General features: G+C 40.8%; 1 protein-coding gene across 1 annotated transcript in view; it reads right to left on the minus strand.

The window, feature by feature from the left end:
- Positions 1–17,014, minus strand: part of IKZF1 (IKAROS family zinc finger 1) — a 91,734-nt gene that overhangs the window by 8,044 nt on the left and 66,676 nt on the right. Inside the window, exons 6-8 of the mRNA XM_074943220.1 lie at positions 10,017–10,184; positions 7,175–7,300; positions 1,911–2,045 (exon numbers count right to left, since the gene is read on the minus strand). Coding sequence (XP_074799321.1) covers positions 1,911–2,045; positions 7,175–7,300; positions 10,017–10,184 — 429 coding nt within the window. The remainder of the gene's footprint in view (positions 1–1,910; positions 2,046–7,174; positions 7,301–10,016; positions 10,185–17,014) is intronic.

The following is a 17,014-nucleotide window of genomic DNA, read 5'->3' on the forward strand; positions in this document are numbered from 1 at the left end:
TCAGACGTGTGTCTCTTACTCTCTTCCACCAGTCCCTCAATCTGCTCTCTTGACCGTGTTCTCTCCAACTCCTTACTTCCCTTGCTTCTTCCCTTATACAATCTCCCTTCCTTCCTTCTCGGTTTTTCTCCTCTCTGGCTCACACCTCTCTGACTTCAAACATGCTATTATTTCCCGTAGCCTCAAACATCCCTCCCTTGAGCCCATCTCCTTCTCCATCTATCACTCTCCTCTTTCAAAATTCTCAAATGTGTTTTCTACCCTTGTAGCCTTAACTTCTTCTATGTTAACTCACTCCTTGATCACCTTCAATTGGGGTACCTCCATTCCGCTGAAATGGCCCAATGACGTCTTCCTGGACAAATCAAAAAGGTTCTTCTCCATCTCCATAATTCTCAGCTCTCTCCCATTTCAGATATGGTTGATCATGCCCTCTTCCTAAATACTCTCTCTGCCCTAGATAGCAGAGACTTCCTTTCCTACCTCTCAGACTACTTCTGCAGTATCTTCTTTGGTGGCGCTTCTTTCCTCCATCTCTTTACCGAGGTCCCTCAGCATTCTGAGTTGGCCCTATCTTCTTCTCCCTTTACAGTCTCATCCAGTGTTTTCTGTTGTGCCTCTTCTCCTCTCACTTAAACCCACTCTATTCATACTTGTACTTCTGGCTGTCTCTTCCTGGATGTCCTGCCCACAGCTCAAATTTAACCCCTGAAAAACGGAATGCCTACTGTTCTACCGATGTTCTTCCCTGCTTCAAATCCTTCCACTGGCTTCCTGTCACCCACGCCATGAAGTTTGGGCTGCTGCTTCTTCTCTTAAAAGGCATATGCAACTTGGATCCCTACTATTCCCTGTTTGTCTCTTTCTGTGGCACACTTCACTCCCCTTTTGCTCCATCCATGCCACATGAGTTACTGTTCCCTTGTGTCTTCCCACTCTTAGTATCAAACAGCCTTCCATGTGGCTTCCTACATTCTGGAATCACCCTCCCTTACCTGGTCTGTCATGTCTCCACCTTTTCTTCAAAACCCTTCTTACAATATAGTCCTTCCCACAGGCTTTAATCCTCTCCTGAAGCAAGTGATATAAAACTAGGAGAGGTCTGAATATTCTGTCTGTCTCTCTGTAGAAGTGCGCTCAGGCTTTCCTTTGAGTTTCCATGCTTTTGAGGTTTAAAACTAAACCTAAACATTATTGCAATCTCTCTCATTGTATTCAATTTCCTTTGATTGATTTGCTACAAGCTACTACTCTGCACACTGAATACCAACTGGAAGAAGAAAATGGACACCACCTCCTAGTCAAGTCACTGAGTCAAGAAAATGTCTATTAGTCAAATAAGGAAGCAGGTTATGGAAGTTTGTGTTGCTTATAGTATGTACGTGTAGAAGTATAAATTGATCTTGGTTTTTCTTTTACCATTCTCATCAGCTGGGCACATATTTCTAGGTTTATAAATTATACTTGACTAAAGAAATGAAGTAAACCAGTGTACAACCTTTCTGAAAGAGTGAAATAGTATTAACCTCTTATGTTCAGCCCAACCTCACTTACACACACATGCTTACACATGTGTCAACACACTGGGTCTGCCCCTGATGGGGGAAGTTAACAAAACGTAGCCTTAAGCATCTGCTTAAGTGCTTTCCTGAGTAGGAGCCTCGATTCCCAGGATGATCATATAGAAAACCTGGGGCATCAACAGTGGAAAAGGCAAGAATACTGAACCCCCCACAAAAGCTGTAAAATGGAAAGTTAAGCTGCAGAAAGCATCCTTTTTGTAATGCATCCGTCTAGCGAATGCTATATATTTATATATTGTTAATTTAATGATAACAAATGAAAATCATGATGCAAGACTGAAAACCCTATAAGGCTTTTTTAGGAGACAGCAAACGTTTAACTCTTACCAACAAATTTCTGAGGCATAGAGCTCTTACGTTTGGCGACGTTACTTGCTAGTCTATCCAGCACGAGGGATCTCTCTGACCCTATCTTGCACAAGTCTTCAGCCATTTCATTCTGGTTAGTTTCCTCTTTTATGACTGAAATCAAATGACATCAGAGGGTTAGGCATGCATGCTCCATTTTAATGGAACTACCATCTTTGTATCGTGTTAGTCAGACTTTTCCATTAGCATGCAACCAACTAAAACCAGGATCTTACCTGACAGGCACAGGTTGACTCTGACTGTTTGTATCATTGTCCCTTATGCTGACTAAGTTATATCAGTTCTCATCTTCCCCTCAAATAGGATGTAGAGATAACAGATTGCAAAGTACAACTACAGCTTATGGGGCTTGAATTGCTCTGTGCCCTGTCTAGTTATTTACACTGGTGCAAAATGGATGTCTAACATGATCACTCTGCTTTGGTTTTACACCCACCTTGCAATGGTCTGAACAATTACACATGGTGCAGGAAAATGGAGAATCAGGCCCTAAGATCTTTAATATTACTTTTGATATAAAGCACTCCCCCTCTTACCCTCCCCACCCCCCACTACCTTTCAGTGACAGAAAAGCCCAGCACAATAAGCGTTGCTTCAACAGAAATGGGGCATGGCTATCACTTCATATAGAAGAATGTATTTATAATTTACGTAGAAAACAACTTCTCTGACAGTTCACTATTACTCTACTTCCCTGATACAGTGTTAGTCATTAAAATCCAATTTTAGCTAGTCCAGTGGCTGAACATATATTTATCATAGAGCATTGACCTTCTGCACTCAGACTGTTTTCTGACTTCCTGCTGCTGCTAAGAAGTTTTAGGTTTAGAAAGGAAGCCCAGCAAAGAGATTCTTAGCTATGAGCCACTAGGGAAAAGGTTCCTGTTATGTCACTTTGTAGCAATTGCCTGTGGAAGCTGAAGGGGTATGAGACTGAACTGGCACAACAAGAGCTCTAGGATGGTAAACTATACCTATTCTGAGCATCCAATGGCGGAAGAAAAGATGATCTATCAAGTGCATCCGATGAAGTGAGCTGTAGCTCACGAAAGCTCATGCTCAAATAAACTGGTTAGTCTCTAAGGTGCCACAAGTCCTCCTTTTCTTTTATCAAGTGTGTGTAACGTTGGATTTTTTTTTTTTATCTTTTGCCAGGAGATGAATATTTTAAGCAAGATTGTGACTTGATATCTGATCATCAAGTAGAAAAGCTTGATTCAGCGAGCTGTCTTTTATATTCTATGTCTGCTGGTGACATGTTATCTTCTCAATAGGCGTGCTCACTTATTGATAGATGTTTACATGGTATCTACTGCTGTGGTAACTGGACACCTCACACTAGTCAAAGTAACCATATCTGTTGCCTGCATGAACGGAATAAGCAAACCCAATGGACCCATGCTAGTAAGATGTATACAGTGTTGTTGTAGCTGTATTGGTCGCAGGATATTCGAGAGAGACAAGGTGGATGAGGCAGTATCTTTTATTGGACCAATTCGACTCTTCTTCGGGTTTGTGTAAGCTCGAAAGCTCGTCTCTCGCGCCCACAGAAATGGGTCCAATAAAAGATATCACCTCACCTACCTTGTCTCTCTAATGTTAGCAATATGTCATTTAAATGGCAGCCTGATAGAATAGGGTTGGCTACATCATGCCCTGAAGTTGACAGACTCAGGTGGGGTGGATCAATAGAAGGCGCCGTTAAGTGCCCTCAGAGAAGAGTGCCCCCATGGAAGACAACTCTAGGAACCAATTGCAGGAGCAATCTAGCAGATCTTAACCACGGCTGCAGGATGACATACTACAGTGGTTGAAGTGCTCGCTGAAATGACTGGGCCCCAGACCATTTAAGATTTTAAAGACTGATCACTTCCAGATGCTATTCAAGGTGTGGGCATAGTCAGTCAGTACCAGGCACTGGTGTTGTATGCTCATTACAATGCACCCATTAAGGAGGCAAGCTTCTGCATTTGGTATAAGCTAACACTTCCAGGTGTTTTCCAAGAATAGCCCTTTGGAGTGTATGTTACAACAATCCAATTTAGAAGTCACAAAAGGGTAAAATTCTATGGTAAAGGCCCAAAGCAATAAAAAGTCACTGTTTCTAAAGGACATAATGACAAGTAGCAGTTCCCACATTGACACCAAAATGCAAACACAAACACATTTCCCCATGGCATCCAAGAAGGTAGCACAATAACATTTCCAAAGAATTAAAGGAGGGTTAGCCCATGATTTCTTTTTTTTTTTTTTTTTTTTTGGGGGGGGGGGGGGGGGGATGAAAAATAGCAAGCAAAAAATAAAAATTTAGGCCCAAACCAGTATTTTCCAGTTTTGGGAAACTGAAACCTATGCCCACCCTACCGCACTCCCCAATAATTGGTGGCAAACCTGAATTTTTGGGGGTTTTCATTGCCAAAAACTGAAAATTGTTTCTGTTTTTGTGCTTTCACTGAATTTTTTTGTGGGAACAAAAAACACAGATATCTGTATACGCCTACACCATCTACCTGTGTATCTTTGTGGCTGTACTATGCCATAGCTCCATTGATTGATTCTGATAATACACTAAACCACAACAGCAAAGCTCAGTCTATAAGTTTTCATAGTTTGTCTTTTCTGATATTCTCTATAGTACCTGGAGGGTCTCATGCGTTACTATTGAAATCAACAGCAAAACTCCCACTTATGTCTGTGGAAGCAGCATCAGACACTAAGGTGAAATTCTAGCCCTACTGAAGTTGTTTGGAGCTTTGCCATTGATTTCAGTGGGGCCAGGATTTCATTCCAAATCTCCTTCAAATTCAAAGACAAAATGAAAGAAAATATGTTGTTCCCCTTCACCCTCCTCCTTGGCTCTGCCCATATTAGGTACGTTTCCCAATGAGAGGAATCAGGCCCCTAAAGGAAGTGGTAGAAATCAATTGCTTAGGACTTTTTCAATTAGATTAGACAAAACACTAGAAAATATGCTGTGGAAAATAATCCTGCAGTAACAGGGAGATGGACCGGATGACCCTACCCCTCAGCTCTATGATTCTATTAATACAAGAATCAGTGGGACTTTATTATCATAGTAATAGCTCCTTAATACGTACTGAAAAGTTGCATGACCAGTAGTTCTTGCATATAAGACTGACTTACTTTTCTAAGTATAAAAACCATGCCTTTAAAAATATTTTTAAATACCAAAAGGACCAGGTCTCATTCTGAACTGCTTTGTTGCATATTTACCTCTTTACAGATATAATATTTTTAAAATTGAAAAATGGCATCTGAAGTCAGACTGTGTTTGTGATGAGTTAGGGAGCATTGTATGTAATTTAAAATACCAGGATCACTTTCAACAAAGGATTTTTAAATAAAAAACTGGTTTATTACCTGAGAAATAATACCCATTTTTGTTAAAAAGTAGGATCTGTGGCAAAATACAATGTTTAGATTTTACTCCCAGTTTCTAAAATCAAAGTCATATTAGATATAATAGGGATCTGGCTGATACTCTTTGTGTATGCAAGAAAGCAATATTTCTTAAAAACCACTTCTGAATATGCCAACTTTCAATCTGATTCAAATATTAAATAATGAGCTGCACAACCCTAAACTGCTGTGAACATCTAAGCTTTTTGTGTCAGGGTTTATAATAAGCACAGTCCCATACATCTGAGAGTTATTTCTTATTAAAGTTTCTGGTTACTGATTTCAGCTTCATCTGCATATTTTTCTTTACTAATATTTTATTTCCAGCAAGTAACTGAAAAGCTAACACAAACTGTTGTTTTGTTTTGCCCACAGACGTATCAAACCTTTATGCCAGGCACTGGAAATTCTAACCCCAGACAGACTATTTGCTTCTACATCCTATCATCCTGTTACGGAATAAATATCATGGCCTTGAGTACATTAGCTCCAGCTTTCCTCCTATTTATACATTCTCCAATCCCTCAACAAAATTAGAAGGAGCACTGCTCTAACATGCTGTTGGAAAGAAGAATCTCAGCTGCATTCAGTATTTTCATTATGTGCATATACTTTACATTATCTTGTAACGTGTAAAAACATATTCAAGTGCTGTCCAGATATACAATGTTAAATAAGGCATCATTGCAAATAGGTCAGAGATAATGTACCATTTTGTCATTTGACAAACTTACAGGATCAAAAAGGTAGGCAAGAAATGCAGTTTATCAGATGGACTGTAACCTTAAATTCCACAGCACATTGATACTCTGTTCTCTACCTGAACTAATGCCTATAAACACATCTGGTACGACTACCTCTTGTGATCAGTCTCACACATCTAATTAGCAAGACCTGCTCAATTTTAGGCACAGGTTTAGATTCTGTGTTCTCTAAGGAACAGATTGTGGCTCTGCCACATGCCCCAGACATGGGATCAGAAGTTGGTGCACAGGCCCAAAGGAAAAAATCGTGTTGCAGCGAGGCACGATTCCCTCCCTACTTTCCCTTTGGTTCAGATGGGTAGGTGTTTGCTGCTGGTGCCTACTAACAGCAAATTACTACCCTCTCCAGACTGGCTCCTCTAGCGCATTGTGGGGCAGAGCTAAGGTTCTTCTCTCTTCCTGCTCATCTGCTTAGCCTGGGAGGAGCAGCTGGCATTGAGCGCCTACTCATTGCTGTGCACTGGGACACAAGGTCCGGAAAGCCCATGCAGGTATGTAAGGGTGTGTGTGGTTCTTACCTCCCCCACCCCATACCAAAGTGTGCATTTCAGAGTAAATTCGCTCTAAATCACTTCTTGGCAGTGGAATTACCTTTTTAACAAGAGTTTGTAACCCTGAGTATCGTAATCGATAGGACTCAAAATAAATAGGAAAGTTCCAGCCCTATGAGTTGGGATAACTATGCTTTAGCCTGCACAGCTGGTGAGCTAAGGAATTCCAAGTCTTGTAGCTGGTTTCCTGAAGGTGTTGTTTCTAGATGTAAAAGCCAAAATTAGCCTTCATACCTTAGCTTGATCGTTTTAGATTGGAGCAAAGAAAACAAGAAAACTCAATATTAATTAAGTACAACAATAGTTCCAACTAATTATCTGTCTACCCAGACAGAGATGGAAATATATATCCAAAAATCTGTTCAGTGATGGTATTGTAATGGATAGTTACACTTCCCAGATAGCTCAACTGGACCATCCCCTAGTAATTAATGAGTGACAGGAGGGTACTGGTTCCAGGATTACCCTTTCTGCTTTTCACTCCTACCTGGATACAAGCTGCCTGAGAGGCTCATGGTTTGCAGGTAATTGTGGCAGCGTTCTTTATGTTCTTCTAAAGAGCTGCGCTGTTTATAGCTTCGGCCACAGTATCCACATTTGTGAGGTTTGCCAACTGCAGAAAACACAATTTAGCGAATGAGTGAAATTAAGTATCTGACAGAATAATAATGATAACAACAGGAAATCATTCGTGCTGTGACTATCTACAACCAACGCTCAATGGAGTATTTGGGGCCTCTCAAAACAACACTGAAAATTTAGTTATATTCTCTAATTTAAAGACCAGGTCCTCAGCTGGTACAAACTAGCATAGCTCCATTGAAATCAATGGAACTACCCTGATTTACACCAGCCGAGGAATCTGGCCTTAAATCTTCAAAACTAGGGCAATCTTAGTTCCCCCACACATTTAGTGTGTCATTGGGCCTGATTGGTTTTCTTCTCTGCTTTGGAACTGGTCTAAATATCTGAGGGCAAGTATGATATCAACTAGAATTTTGTCTTGGTGAGTGGTGGCATGCAACAGCAAAATCAGAGAACCACAGAGGCACCAAATACCTCAGACAAATGTTATCATCATATTTGCAAACATCCTTTAAGTATTCAGTTTGCTGGGTTTTGTAAAATAAAGATTTGCATATTGATAATGATTTCTTTAAAGTTAAAGGCTTTGCAAAATTCTAGGACATTTGATGGTACAATCCTGGGTTCATAAGTTGAAAATTATCTTGGGATGCTGGGATCCCAATTTCTGGAATTTCAGGGCCTTGGACTCCACCTCTTAGAATTTATTGCATTGGGGAGCTGCCGGTTTGGCACAGAAAGGGTCGCAGCGCTACAAGACTTCCTCCATTCTTTGTCTTATGTGCCTCATCCTTGATGTGGGAAGAATTCTCAGGTTGATGAGGGAAGAACTGTAGGGATGAGAAGGTAATTCAGTCTCCAAGTCCTCTCTGCACAGAGACTGCCAACTGGGGTAACTGTTTTTGTGGTGTAGACCACTGTCCACTAGAGATAGATGAACGAGGTCTGATGCAATGAGAACCAACTCAACCCTTTACTTAAAACTAGAACCAAATCCAAATAGATTCTTTTTTTTAGGTTCAAATTAGTCCTGGATAATTTTTATAAAAAATATTTTTATTTTCCTGGTTCTGGCAGAATCCAGAAGCAGAAGCACTGAAATATCATGACAGAGGCTCTGTTTGTGGTATATCTAGCATGACCAAATGCCGAAAGTACTTGGGAATCTTACAACAATGACTGTTCACATGAGATTTCTGGCCCAAAATTTATAGACTTATACTAAAAAGACTGGCTAGTTTTGATAAGGAGCTGTACTTTTGGATGGTTATACAAACCTCATCTTTGAGTTTCACTCACCACCACTGTCAGCTAGGAACTGGACTGAGACCATCAACGTATTTGCATACAATGATGTCACTTTACTAATCATAATAATATTGCATATTTATATAGTGTCGCATATCCTAAGGAATCTCAAAACTTTATTCAAACTGTATAGAAATCACTTCACCCATATCTGGGATGGAATGCTACAGTTGCTAAATAGCATAAAGGACAACGCAATACTTGTTTGGAGAGGAAGTGAAGAGGAATACTGTATCTCCTTGAAATGGCAATTTTAGATAAGCAGAATGCCTATATGCCCAGTTCAGAAAAAAATCCCTATGCAGGATATCATTTAAGCACATGCTTAAGTCCCACTGAAATCAAGGAGCTTAAGCACACGTTTAATATTAAGCTTGTGCTTAAATGGTTTCCTGAATTAGGACCTGATATAGGCAGAATCCAAAGGGAATTTGATTTGGACACCTGGGAGAACATCTCTTACAAACAGAGCCATTGTTAAGTGATCAGGTTTTCACCTCATATAAAAAAATGGCACTTCCAGAGCCTGCTACCACCATACAGGGCTATTGACTGAATGCTAAATTTTTTACATCACTTCCGGAAGCACAAGGGTTTTCCCTTGGAGGCCTCCTATCCAAATACTGACCAGGAGAATTCCAGCATAACTTGTGAAATCTGATAAAATCGCAGCCCCAGCTGGCATGGTTGCAGGCACTTTTAATGGTGTGGGTATCATTTTGGATTTGCTCTCAGAAGGAGAGTGATGCTGTGACCTTTTTAAACATTGAGAAGCCTTGTTAAATGAAAAGGTAGATATGAGCACAAGCATGAGTATTTTAGAAAATATTTATCCAGGCTTCCATATTAGAGTCTTTTTATTTAAGAAATAACAACCCCCACCTGAAACCTCTAAGAGTAGAATGCAGCACACAACATATGTTATGCGCAATGGGTGAAATTAACCTCATATTTAGAGAGCTAGCACCAAGCCTATGCATTACTCAAACCTTCTTTTGAGGGATTAAGTGGGACTTCACTGGTGCAGAAGCCTTAGGCAGGCTCCGCACCACGGTGCATTTCACTCGAATCATGCAGCCCTTATTCATGCAAGTAGTCCCACGAAAGGGATTGCTCACCTAAGGGTTGAAATATCAGACTCTAACGTGGGAATTTCCAACTAGCCTGGTGCCAAGAAGTAAAGAAAAGCTGATTATTTGGGGTTGCTAAAATAAGCAGAGTTTAGTAGCTTCTGATGGGGCATCCTTACTGCTCAAACACTGCAGCTACGCACTTTTTGTTCAAGTCACAAGTTGGGCAAGCCTGAAGGGAGCCTACTTGCATCCTGACCCAAGCAGCCATTGGAGACATGGCGGCAGTGAGCACGTACACAACTCCCGGCCTGACCTGGAAGTGAGCAAACTTTGTCCGGAAAGTGCTTGGATGTAGTTACTTACCAGAATGAGTCCTCAGGTGGCCCGTGAGGGCATCCCTGCGTCGGCAGGCATAGTTGCACAAGTGACATTTAAAGGGTTTTTCGCCTGAATGCAACTTTATGTGGCGGAGGAGGTTGCCTTTCTGAGTAAAGGAGGCTCCACACTGACTGCAGTGGAAAGGGCGTTCCCCTGTGAGGAGAAGGAGAAATATGTGAGAACAAAAATCTTACACAGTAACAAGAAAAAGATTTCAGTGAGAAAGTTGTTTTCTCACTGGTGCTCTATGACTTCCACCGGCTGCAGGTTTGATATAACATGAGGCTTTCAGACTAAACCTGCCAGTTTCTTAACGCTTCACTGGCTGGGTCAATTTGATCTGAAAATCTAATTTTTTTTTTCTAAATCAGAATGGCACATCACAATGCAAATTCAAACTCATTTAAATAAAGTGACTGCAACATTTTGTGTTGAAGAGCCACTCTTCCTGATCAGCAGTTTTGGAATAAACCAATATCCAATTTTGCATGTTGTGGCATTTGGTGGGGTTTTTAATGTGGCTTTTTTCAAAGGGTCTTTAAAATATGCCACTGAAGCAGCAAAATAAAAAGGAAACTCATTAAAAATGCATTTCAGGATCACAAGTTCATTTCAGCGTTACATTCTTATATTTAAATGAAAGGCACTTCATTATAACAGTTATAATAACTTCTTTTCATTTACATTTTCCCTGTATTTTCCCTTTCAATTTCTTCTCCATTACCTGTCTGTCCCTAAGCAGCCAAATCAGGAAAGAGACAGAGAAAGAGAGAGCAAAAAAAGTAAAATGAGAAGTTAAGACAGTGTAAAGGAAACCCTGTACCTGCCATACAAACGTCCTGACCCTCCTCAGGCAGGGTATTAACATAGGAGTTATATTAATGTGCTTTTCTCCACTTCAGGAAAAAAAACACACACAACCCTTTAGGAAGCATAGTCATTTGTCTAACTTGGTACACTTTATCAAGGGAGCAAGTCAGCTTGCCCATACAAAGATGCAAATATGGCTTTGGTGTTGGTTTTTTGTTGTTGTTTTGGTTTGTTTTTTGGTATTGCTCTTTGAAGTTGTTATACTCTTTTGGTTTGGAGGGATGTGATTTTTTATAATCTCTGGTAAATGTGATCTGTGTTTCGAGTTGCACCAAATGGTTGGATTAGATGGGACAATTTACATAAGAAAGAAATCCTGTGTATCATTCCCCCCCAATTCCTTCCGTCATTCCCTTTTGCTGTAAGAAATAGTCCCTGAGTCTGATGTCAAACCAGCCTTTGAAACTAATTTTCTGACATCTGTTTGTCCTAAGCGAAAACTAAAATAATGATAAGTCAGCTAATGTTTAAGGGATAAATCAGAATTGATCTTCTTTTTGAATGACCGTTTTGTCCAATACAAAAGAACAACACATGATTAAAAAAAGTTAAACCAGCAAATGCTTCCTTTCCCCCCAACCCATATGAACATCTCTTGTTATCTTGCACATTTGGAAACAACTAGCTTGCGTGTGTGAGCATACAAAAACAAGCTATAACCATTCTCGTTATTGAGTAATATGGTTAGAAAGCTCAGAAACAAGCAGATAAAAGGGAAGCACAATCTGACCTATGGAGAAGCCTTTGCTCGGCTGATCTCTATAATCAGGATCACGTCCTTTAACATTCAAATATGGGCTAATGGGAGGCTATTTTGTGAAAAGGAGTGTTTGACCAAGTGTCCTCTGGTATGTCTAAATCTCCCAGTTTAGGAAATGAGTCCCTGTCTTCATCATGACCCAGATCTTTAACAGTATTTAGGCATCTAAACTCCCGTTGATTTCAATGAGCTGCCTAACTACCACTGAGGATCTGGACCCAAGAAACTTTAAGGGCCAGATTCTCAGCTGGTGTAAAATGGTGCAGCTCCACTGAAGTCTGAGGAGCTATTCCTCCAGGGTTGTACCATATGATCACTTGAGAAGAAGCTGTTTATACTAGGTGTTGCAAAGAACGGAGCAGTTATTGGCATCTGCCTCTGGTTTGTGTTCTCTACATCTTTGTAGCAGTTAATAGGTAAGATATTTTTTAGGGTGGAGTGAAACAGTGACTGAGAAGCCAGTTCTCACTGACAGTCACAAATAGAGAGGAAACAGTTAATTCTTACTAAGCAGCTTTTCTATCATTCATTTCCATGAGTTTTACTCAGAGAAGCAAAAGAGGAGAAAATAAGGACAATAAAAGCATGCAGGGAGAGGCATGTAGAGTAAGAATGAAAAGTGTCTCCAACCTACAGCTCTCATAATGACAGGGTGAAACCTTGCATTGGGCAGGAAAGGCAGACAGCTGGAGAATTTGAACTGAAAATGCTGTGTACTCTATAATACTACAGAACTCAAAATGGGAGCATATATTAGGAAATCAATACTCAAGTCACCATTTTACAACAACTGAAAATACATCTGCACTAAAAGACAGCTAATTCCTAATACCCACATTGCCCACTCTACAGCTATGGGGTGGCAAAAGCATGTACTCAATATGGGACCTAAACAGACCAAACAACCTTCAACAAGAATGGCAAACCAGCCTAGGATATATCTGGGGCTATCACTGGCTATGAGCATCTCCCACAGAATGAGAGAGACACACCAGATCTCGGAAAGTAAAATTTGTCTTTTTACTTGAGTAATCTGGTTTAACTGTTCTCTGATTTCCTGCTCTGCACAGCACTATTCTTCCTGGGTAAAATTCAGCTCATGTGGAGGGCCAACAAGGCCTAGATGCCATTTAAGTCCCACTTAAGTGTTAGTGGCCCAAGCTAGCTCTCAATGTAGAGGTGAATTTCATTCCCCCTTGAGAAAAGTTTATCATCTCCTCCTTACTTGCAATTGTTTCACCCCTAATAAAAGGTTTCTTATTGCAGGTGCACCCACATACACACTCTCAGTGCTATCCTCTATCCCAGTGGTTTTCAATCTTTTTTCATTTGCGGACCCCTAAAAATTTTCAAATGGAGGTGCAGACGCCTTTGGAAATCTTGGCAATCATAGTCATGGACATGAACCCGAGGTTGAAAACCACTGTTGTATGGTAACAACCACCTTTTGCGGACCCCTTAGACATAATCTATGGACTCTCTGGGACTGTGGACCACAGGTTGAAAACCACTGCTCTAACCACTGGCACAAACCAGCTACTGTGTAGATAGATGCCGGGCCTTCTTCCTTACACAGGTCCTTCAAGGCATTTCAATCCTGACCTGCAACAATCCTCGCCAGGACATTTTGCCAATCACACGCTATTATGGGGAGGATCCTGAGAGGTGTGAAACACCTGCAGTTCCTTTTGGCTTCAATGAGAGTTGCAGATGCTCAAGCAAGTTTCAAGATCAGGCCATATATGTTGTTTTAATGAGCTAGAAAAATGAGGACTCTGTTGAGATGGCCACAGCCCTCCCCATTTGTGACTTTAGCTAAGATTTTTAGACTCAGGTCTTGACAGGTGAAAGTCTAGTGCCCTAATGCACCATGCCACCCTACCTTCTTACTGGATAATGTGTATGAACCCTTTAAATGATCAATAGCAGGGGGTATCAGATATGGTGATGGCTGTGTGCTTCTGACACCTAGCTAGGGAGACAGTGATCAAACACAGGACTACCAGTGACTTTGGCTAAGGGATTCCAAAATAGCACAGACCGGTATGGCAAGTTAAGCATGAGCCCATGCTCAGGGGTCTCAAAATCAGCAAACATGAGTTTTTCATTTTAAAAGTGCTTTCCTAAAAATTTAACATGAAAGGAACAATAGGCTGAATATCATCAACCACCTAACAGATGGGGGGGTCAGATAGTCATGAGTGGAATCCTTTTCTACAATAAGGAGAAGCTGGTAACAATATAGGTGAGTAGTCGGGGTTTTACAGCTACTTGCATACAGGAGTGGGCAGAAAATATCAGGTGCTACTCTGCATATCTACACTTGGCAGGTGTTTTCATTAGAAGTAATTATGTCTTATCAGGCCAGGCAGTCATTATATTTTGGCGTTTTAGTGTGCCGGGTTTTATTCATTTATCAAATATTTATTTAAGAGCACTTCACTGGATATGCAGGTTTTACATGAATTAACAGCAAAGTAATTCATTTGCAAGGCTTATTCCCTCATCAGGCACATATTGAAATGGGCTTCAGCATAGTGAGTTAAATGTCTTTAATAGTGTATCCCATTTCCACTTTAATTTTCACAGCAGACCTGAAAGGGAAGATGGTTACTACTATTTCCCTATGACATCCCTTTAATTTAGAATGGCCCAGCCTGATCCTGAACACCTTCTCCAATCCCTGCACAAGGTGAGCGCCAATGGACTTCAGCAGATTTACTTGCAAAAGGAGTTCAGCATCAGACCCTGTTCAAAGCAATGACTTTATCTGACAGGCTGGCAAGACAATTAAGGAACCTAACTTTAGAACTTTTAGTTTTATTAAAAATCAAAAAAGATGTAGGTAGTACTGAGTGCATTAAAGCATGCATGGCATTTTCCAACCAATCTACATGTTGTATACTTTACTTGCATACCGGGGGTCAAATTAAGAATCCTACAAGTGGTGTTGTACTGTGCAGAGGAGCAACACTCCATTGGGAGTTCTTGGAGGTCTTGGGCCTAATGCTGCCTTGCCTTGCATGTTGTGTATCCATTTACACCTGTGCAAAAGTGAATGCAAATTTGCCAGTCTAGTTTAGTAACATTTTACACTCACTCTGCATAGATGTAAATGACTCCACCAGCTGCAAGGCAGAGGAGACTTGGGCTCACTATGTACGTGCTAGGCAAAAGCAGATATGCTTCCTGGAGGGTTGAAAGTGAGGCGTGCTCAGAGGCAGTCCTTGCTAGGCCATTTTGAAAGGTATGGCATACAGTCCACGCAGCACTGCTTGCTGGACACTGTCTGGTATATGGAGATAGGCAAAGCTGTGTCCACAACTTCACCTTGGCCAGACATGCCCCCAGGTGGCTTATTTACCACTGTCATCAGTATCACCTCCATTAACACCCCTGCTCTTCAGAAACTTCAGTGAGTATCTCCCCTCCCTCACCGCCTACCCGTTGCATCATACTTTTAGCAAATGATGAATTAGCTTCATAATGCAAGTAGCTTTATACTACAGTCAGAAGCCTTGGGCTGACCAAAAAACAGAGCTACTTGCATATTACATGTTCATAAAAATAGCTATCTGGCAAAACAATAGAATGTTCTTCTGTCTTCAAATTCCATAGAACGTCACAACATTCTGTTGCAATTCATGCAACACTACCTTCTTTATACCATTATATGTATAAACCAAATGGGTCTGTCAAAAGAACTCTTGTGGACATTTTATCAATTTTTAAAGAACTACACTTTAACATTCAATAAAAGAAAAAGCCGCCAAACCCTTTACTACCGTTATGAAGTACATTGCAGTATCACACTTTCAATAATTTTTCACTGCTTTTCCAATAAAGATACAAAACATCTGCTTTTCCCTTAGAGAAGGCTATATTGTATCTAATTTAATCACACAGTGTTTTGAAATAGGTAAGTGTTACAACATTTCTAAACATCACCATGACCATTTCTTGTCATCTCTACTCAGTATTATGCTAGAGTACAGTTCATGACTGTAGCTTGGACAGTCCCATTTAAAATGATAAACACTGGAGTTGGAAAGGTTGTTTGGGTCATTTTATGCATGCTCCCCAGTTAGTGCATTATTGTTCTCTACTTTAAACCCACCAGCATTTTATTTAACCTCCTCCTGAATAACTCTAGGGAAGTTGTTTCCACAATTTTCTTGGTAAACAATTCTATTGGCTACTTTGTTTCACTAGTACACAGGCTAGTACTGCTGGTTACATCATTCTTAATGACTGCTTCCCCTCTTCAAGTATTTGTGCAAAATTGTCACATCCCTTCTTTTAAGCAGCATAATTTATCAAGGTAACAACAATTGGAAACTCCAAGGCTGAATTCGTCCCTTTGATACCCAAGAAACTGGGCTACAATTTTAGGCTCTGATCCTGAAACTGACTACATACAGCTCATCCCCATGACTGTGCCAAGCCGCACTGAGTTCAAGGTGACCTGTCCCCAGGCACAGTCAGTGGCAGGATCGTGCCCTTAGACTTTACTGTGTGGCATTATGATCATTAGTTCTTACGCTCTTTGAGGCTCTTTAGAACAAGAGAACCCAGGCAGAAGATCTACAGCATCGTGATAATGAAAAGCTACCATTTATGAAAAAACAACTTCATTCCATGTCTCTCTGAAGTCCTAGTGGAACTCCTTCAGAGTCAATTCTCGCTGATGATCATTATAATAAGCTTTTATTTTGTAAAGCGTCTGCAGTGAAATCAATTCTGGTTGCTTTCAGACCTTATTAGAAATTATGAAAAAAGATTCTTAGACTTGTAATTTACTTAATTTGTGGCACTGATCATTTTAATAGCATGATCTTCTTGCAATGTTGGAAATAGAAGAACAGTGTTCACTTAACAGTGCAAAACCATTCAGAAAATGTTCTTGTAATTTTGCCTACATTTTAAAAAAAAAAATGAACCACGTCAAGTTAGTTTAGGGATGCCTTTGGAATCGATGTTTGTAAGTAGGATAATTTACCATTGTTGATGGTGTAATGGAATCAGTGAAACTGTTATGTAAGTCTCATGTCAGTTATACCAGGGGTTCTCAACCTTTTTCTTTCTGAGACCCCTCCCCCCAACATGCTATAAAAACTCCACGGCCCATCTGTGCCACAGCAACTGGTTTTCTGCATACAAAAGCAAGGGCGCAGCAAGCAGGGCAACTGCCTGAGGGCCTACACCATAGCAAAGCTAAGTTGCTCAGGCTCCGGCTTCAGCCCCATGCGGTGGGGTTTTGGGTTTCTGCCCTGGGGCCCCAGCAAGTCTAATGCTGGCCCTGCTTGGCAGACCCCCTGAAACCTGCTCGCGGCCTCCCTGCGGGCCCCGGACC

This window comes from Natator depressus, chromosome 2, assembly GCF_965152275.1.
Source record: "Natator depressus isolate rNatDep1 chromosome 2, rNatDep2.hap1, whole genome shotgun sequence".
Lineage (NCBI taxonomy): Eukaryota > Metazoa > Chordata > Testudines > Cheloniidae > Natator > Natator depressus.